General features: G+C 34.1%; 1 protein-coding gene across 1 annotated transcript; it reads left to right on the top strand.

The window, feature by feature from the left end:
* Positions 1 to 3,335: 3,335 nt before the first annotated feature.
* Positions 3,336 to 5,727, top strand: LOC143561904 (protein phosphatase 2C 37-like). Its single transcript, XM_077049869.1, has 4 exons — positions 3,336 to 3,952; positions 4,148 to 4,453; positions 4,541 to 4,646; positions 5,254 to 5,727. The coding sequence occupies exons 1-4, from the start codon at positions 3,548 to 3,550 to the stop codon at positions 5,583 to 5,585; spliced, it is 1,149 nt and encodes a 382-aa protein (XP_076905984.1). The 5' UTR covers positions 3,336 to 3,547; the 3' UTR covers positions 5,586 to 5,727.
* The last annotated feature ends 3,833 nt before the right edge of the window (positions 5,728 to 9,560 follow it).

The raw sequence follows: 9,560 nt of genomic DNA, 5'->3' as shown, positions 1-9,560 counted from the left end.
TATGATATGTTGGGAACCTTATAAAACCACTTTGAAGTTTCGTGAATGAAGTCGAGAGACTTATGTGTTAATTGTAAAGCTTGGAATTTGGCTAGTAAAACTCTAGAGACTAATTAGACCTATGCTTAATCAAATTATTTGTACACAGTTAGACTACTAAATATAAGTATAGTCTTAGTGTTTGTTTAACTTATATAATATATTAAGGATTAATTAAATCCTTGAAAATTGTTATATATGCAACCAAGTCGATTAAATCTTTTACAAATATAAATGATATTTATAATATTTATAAAAGAGAGTTAAATATACTCATCTTTTTTATTATATCCTTTAAATGAGGGGAAAATTCCCATAATGGTCCATTTAAATAATGTGTTTCCAATATTATCCCCTTTAATTCTAGTTTCTAACTTTGTGCCTTTGGTATCTCGTCGCCGACGAAATGATAGCGAACACCGACGATGCGTTACTGAAACAAATAGGATAACGACACGTGGCTGGAATAGGTCGTCGACGATGCGTTAGTGGATAACGCATCGCTGCTACCATACATTAGCAACATAACGCATCGTCAACCCTATGTTATACCCAACAAGTCACCGACCATGAGATCCGGCAGGTCGTTGTCGGTGATGTGAACACGGGTGTCAGGTATGGCAGCCCATCATTGACGTCGTTAACAAGAACACATCGTCTGTGATTAAATGGGCCGAAGAACACATCGTCGACGACCTATTCCGGCCACGTGTCGTTATCCTATTTGTTTCAGTAACGCATCGTCAGAGTTCGCTATCATGTCGTCGACGTTCATTGTCATGTCGTCGGCGACGAGATATCAAATGGACAAAATTAAAAACTTGAATTAATAAGGATAATCTTGGAAACATATTTTGTAAATAGACTATTATGAGAATTTTCACTTAAATGACAGCCTCTCTTCGCAACTGTTTAACCTATAACATAGGTTTGTATAAATGGCCTAGATCATTATAGGATCTAGCCTCTTATCTATAAATTATTTGGCCTTATAAGATCTAGCTTTGAAGTTTCAAACCTTGTTTAAAACGTTAGGTGTTTGTTTATGGGTTTAAAACTTGTCATCGAAATTTTGTAAAATATTTATTTTCACTATATATTTCATAGAGGCCGTTATGAGATTATATTTGATAAAATTGACGTTTCTTCATCACGAATATATGTGTCAAAGTATTCTTTCTTTTATTAATTTCAATTAAACCAACATAATAGTTAGACTATTAGTCTATCTGTTTGGACAGCCCTATCTTTGTTTACGAGGAAGATACGTTCTTTTAATAAAATCTTTGAAAAAACTATACTTATATAGTTAAAAATATTTATATCAAGGTTTGACAATACCTTGTCTAAGATCCTTATCTTTGGCAAGTTTAAAAACTAACTGTAAGACACTAAGACAAACGACTTCTAACGCTCGAAAAAACCTTCACACTTATTGGCGGCGAAGCAACGCTAGGGTAGGAGTTCGGGTCGCGAGAGAGTTAGATATCACTACTGCGTCATAAAACATTAGGATTTTAAATTTTATTGTGCCCTGAAAAAATGTGCACCACCGGAAGTTCACATCGCACACCTTTAGAGCCGCCCAAACATATCTTGCTTCCCTTCCCAATATGACCAGTTAGATATCATAAATAAAACTTCCACCGCATGGTGCACTTGATGAAACACATGATCCACTTATTCCACCTTCGAAGAGCAAGATTGGCATATACCATGATGAGCATTAACATATGCTAATAGAAGATTAATAATAAAATATTAAAGAATGTATTTAACTCTAGATTATATAATTGACACTTGAAGAAAATGCAATAAAATATTAAAGATCGGACTATTTCAGAAAAATAAAATAATAAATAACAAGTTATAACTTTTAATAGTCCGTCATGATTAAAAAATATAACGGGGGAGATGTATGTTGTGTACGAGAGACAGAATTGGACCCCAAATAAAAAATAAGTAAAGAATAAAGAAAGTAGAAACGTGTACGGATGGAGATAAAGTATGATCCACGTCAGTAAAATAGCCCACGTGTCGATTAGCAAATAAAGGCTTCTGATATTCCCAGAGGTCGTCAATCCACTGGTCCCACACGTGTCTCCTCTTCCAACTTGTTCAACTCTCATACACAGATACACTACTGGGACATAGTTATTTTATATTTGGTGTCCACTAGAGTTTAAACTAGTTTTCAGAAACCATTTTTGTAGCACACAGTTACGGTATTTTTAATGAATTTTAATAAATATATTGTAATGTAATAGTTCTTTAATCATTTTATCTTACTTTAAATATTGTATTGTGGTTCTAAAATCATATTATCTTTTATGACTTTCAACGGGGCAACTAGGTGGGAATCAAGAAGGTCCGCTGACCTCTAGCCTAGTCATCAAATTTTATTTGTATTTTATATATAAAAGTTTAATTAAAAAAAATTAAGTTTGACCCATAATTATGATTAAGAAGTTATAGTTCTATCAATGACTTTTAATACGAACAATGTTAGATGTTAAATAAATTTTTTCATCATAATAAAAACATGATCTTTCCTTCTAGTATGGGGATAAAGATAAAATTGTTTTATTACAAAAACTCAAAAAAATTCTATTTCTATTCGTGTTTGCAAAAACAATATTTTCTTCTCTTTCTAATATTTATTTATACTATACCGACCTGATTAAATCAATAAATTAGAAATTAGAATGAATTGACTAAGTGAGGGTCTATATTTTATGGTTAGTGGATATCTTTAGATCATGATTCTAATATAAAACTGTTAATTAACATGGATATTAGTCTGGATTCGTATTTAGTAACATATTAGATGAACGTGACATATAATCATCCTTTGAGTCTACATAGGTAACAGTTGTATTGTCATATTAAAAAAGTACAGCTCTATGTGATTAGACTCCTGCGTAAATGAAATTAGTTGCCATCTTGATTACGATAATATTTCTCTCTTGTATGAGACGGCAATTAAAAGTTTATATTTTGTCAAATATAATCCATCAAACATCATAACAAAATTCAATTTTGACAAATATTATGGATTTCAAAGTTATAATAAATAACGTTAGATTTTTCTCAATCATCTTTCTACATCCATTTAAATCATATCCAATGTCCATTTACTATTTAGAAAACGGGTAATATAATCGGGTCGGACCCCACAATTTAGGACCACACCCGTGTCAAAAAAGTCGTCTTACTTCACTTAACAACTCGTGGTGGCTTCTCATTGGGCCACGTACCCATCTCCACACGTGTACCCTCAGGATATCACCAGCATAAAGATTTTATTTAAACATCAACAGTCAGGATTCCATCTTGAAGTTCATATTTCCACATCATGTCCTTTGAGCCTTCCCGTGATGTTGACGGGCAGCTGCCCGTCCTTACCACTCCTGTAACACGTATTATATGATCTCTCTTCCCCATCTCCTTCCCACAAAAGTTATGTTATATATTTCAGCATCTGATAATAATCGATATTATTATTATTATGGCGGGTATGTGTTGCGGTGTGGTTGCTGATACTAATACTAGTACTAATAATATTAATATTAATACACCGTCGACTAGTGAACCTAGTGGCGGTGTACAAGCTAGGCGAAGAAGGATGGAGATACAACAGCTCCAATTATTTGCTTCATCAAGCATGATGGTTTCTATCCCTGTTGGTAATCGTAAACGGAAAACTATTGAAAGTAGTTGTGCTGATATTAATATCCCATCGAAAAGGCGCGTAAACTCGGATAATTCGAGATTCGGTTTGACGGTTGTGTGTGGAAGGAGAAGAGATTTAGAAGACGCGGTTGCGGTAAAACCGTCGTTTTGTAAAGCGAGTGGTTCGGGTTCGGACGATCTGCACTTTTATGGCGTGTATGATGGCCATGGTTGCTCACATGTAAGTTATTGTCTTGTTCTGTGTATTATGTATTCTGACTAGGCGCTGACTAATTGGTATATGCATATTTGAAAAGTTACATATTAATTTATTAATAGTTTTTTCTGTACCTGACTAGCTTCTAGCAATTTCTACAACACTATATAAATGAGAGTTAATTTCGTATGTTGATATATTTTCTTTTTAATTGTTTAGGTTGCAATGAAATGTAAAGATCGGATGCACGAGATAGTGAAGGAGGAAGTCGAGAAGTCAATCGAATGGAAGGAGACGATGGTGAAGAGCTTTGCGCGAATGGATAATGATATAACGGAATGGAGCACCAGTGCTTCCAGCTCGAATTGTAGATGTGAGCTTCAAACTCCTCAGTGTGATGCGGTCGGATCCACTGCTGTCGTTGCGGTTGTGGCTCCGGATAAGATTGTTGTATCAAACTGCGGTGATTCGCGAGCTGTGCTTTGCCGGAACGGTGTTGCTATTCCTCTTTCGACTGATCATAAGGTATGAATATAGCGTAACTTCGTATAACCGGATCCGATTCCCATTATTTTTTCAATCATTTTGTTGACAATTAATTTTTGTATTTAGCCTGATCGACCTGATGAACTTAAACGAATCGAAGATGCCGGTGGTCGTGTTATATATTGGGACGGCGCTAGGGTTCTCGGTGTTCTAGCCATGTCTCGAGCAATCGGTATGTTCTTATTACTCTAAATCGTGATTTATATTAATTTGACGATTTTGATCTATAATTAGCCTGTTATATAATTGTAATCTTTGTACCTTAAGTTTATTTAATAAAAATAAACTCTAGTTGTATTCGCGGTGTTATGTCAATTTGACCGAAAAACATAGATTCATACCATGTTATGTAATTGTAATATTTGTACTACCTTAAGTTAATTTAATATAAATAAACTCTAGTTGCAGTCGCGGTGTTATGTCAATTTGACCAAACAACACAGATTCATACCATGTTATGTAATTGTAATATTTGTACCTTAAGTTAATTTAATAAAAATAAACTCTAGTTGCAATCATGGTGTTATGTCAATTTGACTGTTATGTAACTGTAATCTTCGTACCTTAATTTAATTTAATAAAAATAAACTCTAGTTGCAGTCGTGGAGTTATTGTCAATTTGAACGAACAATATCAGACTCAAGACTCATACCATGTTATGTAATTGTAATATAAACTCTAGTTGTAGACTTGTGGTCGTGGTGGTGCTATGTCAATTTGACCGAACAACATCAGATTCAGTTTTTATTAATTGTTAATTTTTTCTTGCTAATTCTCAGGTGACAATTATTTGAAGCCGTACGTGATACCGGAACCGGAAGTAACCGTAACGGAACGGACGGAAGACGACGAGTGCCTTATCATCGCGAGTGACGGACTATGGGACGTTGTATCAAATGACGTCGCGTGCCGTGTGGCACGTATGTGTCTGAGGTCGGAGGAGGTTCCATCGCCACCACGGTCCGATGGTAGTCCACTTAACGTGGCCAGTGGTGAGAGCTCCGATAAGGCGTGTTCGGATGCGGCGATGTTGTTGACGAAATTAGCCTTGGCGAGACACAGCACAGATAACGTGAGCGTCTTGGTGGTTGATCTTAGGAGGGATTTATAACCATTATTAAGATTTATAATATGGTTATTTTTGTTTTAGAAGTCTAATCCTGTTTATTTGAGCACCGTTGATTGTATTACTTTTTAATGATCGTGTAAATGTATAGTTGCCTAGTTGGTGTAGAAATATATAATTAAAGCTATCTTAATATAATATACATAACATATAGTAGTAAATACTAATTACATGTAAAATATGGTTTACATGGTGTCTTTACAACAAAATACGTATGTCATTCATTCTTAACGTTTTTTAATCCGTATGAATCAATTGTACAATACTAAATTAAGCAATATCTTTTTAAACATAAATGACAAAAAAAAACAAAATATATGTCATAAAAACCATCCTGGCATATTTCTTTAGTCTAGTTGTGGAAGTTTAATCCACCAGCCCTTGACCTCATCCCTTAAGGGTAAGGGTGGTGAAGAGGAACGAAACACTGCGCCAAGTGGGACGCTTGGTGAAAGCAGGGCTTTAGTTGGTTAGCGCTCGAAGTGGCAGGACTAGGGCACAATACGAATGATGGTGGCGGCATTGCTGTTAAATTTCACATGATCTTATATATCAGGTCCGATCTAGGGGGCAGTGTTTGACCGGCCCTGACCCTAGGCTCAATTTTATTTATTTATATATATTTTTTTTGTAAACGAATATGTAATTTTAATCTTAAACAAAAGGTTGTGGGTTTAGTCTCACTTAAGACATAAATTTTGTTGTACGACCTAAATTATAATCAAGCAAAGCTATTTAAAAACTTAAATGTTAAAAAAAATTATTTTATTTATGGCCTAAAATTTATTTCGTCTTTATCTTAAAGGCATCTCGAAGACGGCCCTGGATTTTATTAAAATAACACATGAAATGCAGTACTAATAAAATGAATTAATTTAAATCGATACACATCTCTGTTCACATAACATATTTTTCTAAGAATTGGTCATTCCTGAATCAAGTGACCAACTGACCAAGTAGTAGTGGTCCATGAAGACGGCTGAGGTGGAAGTACCTAGGATCGATGGATAACGGTGAAGTCTTAGTCAAGTCTGGGAGACACAAGCCAGCATAATGTTAAGCCACGTCACCATTGGGTCCAATCCCACGGCCATCACTCTCTGTGTGCTGGATTTCAATCCTCTCAAGTCTCACCCTACACTATTCACATCTTTGCATATTTCGTCCTCCATATCAACTCTTTGTTGTTGAAAGAATTCATTTTACATGTTTCAACCTATGTTGTAATTGTTGGATATAGCTTTGTTGGTTATTAACGGGTTGTTTTATTTTTTTGTTGGTGTATGTTATAGACTGGAATACAATTATCAGCTCTAGATATTTGGAGGAGTATATTTTTAGAATGAAGATGTGTAAGGGTTAGAGTTGATATTGCTAGAATGAGAGCGCGGCTACATTTACGGAGTTTGTTGATGAGTTTAGGATTGACAAATTTCACTTTCTCGTACTTCGCCTACTTAGGCTTACAATTTTGTACATGTGGTTAGCAAAGATCCACCATCTTGTTATCTTCCGGGCAAAATGGACATAATACCCATATACTGATATACCCACTACCCACCCGTGTTTCTTCTCAAAATTGGCGCAACACGGGTTGCTATAATTTCCAACATAAAAATGTCACTTTTTTAGGTACCCAATTGTTTTTTTGTTTTTCAAAAGTCTACTAGCCTAATGATATGAAGGTGTGGTAAAATAAGATGAAGTCATTCTTGAAGGTGAAAGCTCAAGTCCCAATAGTACCAAAGTAAGATCAATAGTACCAAAGTAAGATGTTAAACCAATGGTAATTATGAGTGTATAATTGCGGGGGTTATGGGAAATCTGCAAAACACTTGTTTTGTTTCATGTGGTTGCAAATTTATCGGGAAATGGTGCAAGCTTCCGCCAATTTTTGTGTTTGGTGTTAGAGATCTTCTTGTGCATAAGTTCTATTTCGATTCCAAGAAGTAAATTTGGTTCACTCAACAATTTTATCTACTTTTTGGTGTTTGTAGAGACAAGAAATGATCTTGTGTTTAATGAACCCCCCCCCCCCCCCTCTTCTTTTACTAAGCTTGTAGGTGAAACAAAAGAACTCGATTTTCTTTGGGTCCATAATCGGTCGAATCACTCTCGCTCACTTGGGAGGATGGCAGTCTTTTAGTCTAATTGTTTAGAATCTTAATTGTGGTGTTTTATGTATAGTTTGGAGGTTTCAGTTTTGAATTTATGGGTGGCTGGGGTGACTTACAGACTTCTAACTGTAGTTCGTTTATATTTATAAAGATTTGTTGGTGGTTAAAAAAAATGCAACACTCTACATTATTCTATATAGTGTTACGTGATTAAAAGCATATCGAATAAAATGTCAATTCCTTCCTGTTCTTACCACAAAATCATATTCCAAGACAAATATTGTTCTTAATGAAACTGAACTACCTTTTTGCATGTCAAAGACAGTGATATCCATTCAATCATATTTTTTTGTCTATGATGGTATAATAAAAGAAAATGGTTTAACTTCAATATATTCTCTAAGTCCAGTATAAAAAAAGGTTGTCTATAGTTCAGGAAGTCTGGTTTAAAAAACGAAGAAATAACGTTTGTTTAAAAAAATGATATTCTTTGAAGACAATGTTTGCTAATGAATATATCTGTTTTCTGGAAAATAATGTGACTTTTCTGGTCAAAAAGGAAAAAACGTTTTTCTGGCAACCTGTAAGTAACGGTGTTGGGATCATGTTAGTCGTGGACTGTAGGAATAAATGGGTTAAATGGATCAGCCAATTTGTTATTTGAGACCAGCAACAATTAAAAGATGATCATGGGAATTAATAAAAACAATATACAACAAAAAAGGAAACACGTTTATTGCACATTTTAATATTGCTAATCTACGAGTCCCTTGCTGTAAATTTATGTAACATTCGGGTTTTTTTTTTGTTATTTCTTAGTGATACTTTTTTCAAATGAAAATATAGTAACTAAATAAAATGTGTGCTGTTAAAAAAAATACAAAACTATTTTATAATTTGAAATTTTATATTACTTGCTTGGAGATTTAAAACTATTTTGCAATCTAATTTTCATGTTTGTGATATGATTTACCCTTTACTACAAATTGTATATTTATAATTTCTTGAAATGTATACATTCGAACAACATAATTTTGATTTCTATTATATTCTTTGTTTCATTATGTTATTACCAACATATTTCATTTTTTCTTCAATTTTGATAATTATCTCTACATTCGACATTCGATTATTCTGATAATTATCTCTACATTCGACATTCGATTATTCTCTCTACAATTTTCGTAAAAGCTTCTCAACAATGACTGTGGAAGACTGAAAGTGTAGATTGAAGTTAGATTCTATATTAATTTAGCAATCCATCCTATTTTAAAAGCTATAGTTAACATTTTGAGCCCATATGCTCTAAGTTTGCTCAACCCATTTAGTAGCCCAAAAGTATAAAAAGAAAAAAAAAGAGAGAGAAGAAGAAGAAGAAGAAGAAAGAAAGAAAGAAAACCATTTCAACGACCCATTTTTTAGCCCAATTACCAACTCGATTACCGATTCCGCCCACCCAAATCAACATGAATACAACGACTCGATTACATATTAAACCGAACCTAATTTGAGTCGACATTCAATTAGGAATCTATATCGAGAAACGCGATTTAACCGACCCGTGAAACTTAAAATTATTTCACAACCCGAAGGACAACCCTATCAGATATACACTAATAGAGTAAGAGGACTCTTTTGATCCAAAGTAAACAAAGTGTTGCAAGATCATAATTAGGGTTGTTCGTGTGTCCAACACTCCAACTAGCTCGTGGATTGTAAGTGCATATAATTAGCTCGACATATTCACTTGTAGGCAAAGTTAAATTCACTTTGAGGAAAAGAGAAATCATAATAAATATTGTTATGAATTAGAAATGTGAAGTACATATTCTTTAAAACTAGT

Source organism: Bidens hawaiensis, unplaced genomic scaffold (assembly GCF_021521415.1).
Source record: "Bidens hawaiensis isolate Kalapana, Puna unplaced genomic scaffold, B.hawaiensis_p1.1 tig00020885_1, whole genome shotgun sequence".
Taxonomy (NCBI): Eukaryota; Viridiplantae; Streptophyta; class Magnoliopsida; order Asterales; family Asteraceae; genus Bidens; species Bidens hawaiensis.
Note: the sequence above shows the minus strand (reverse complement) of the source record. Positions and strands in the feature narration are given on the sequence as shown.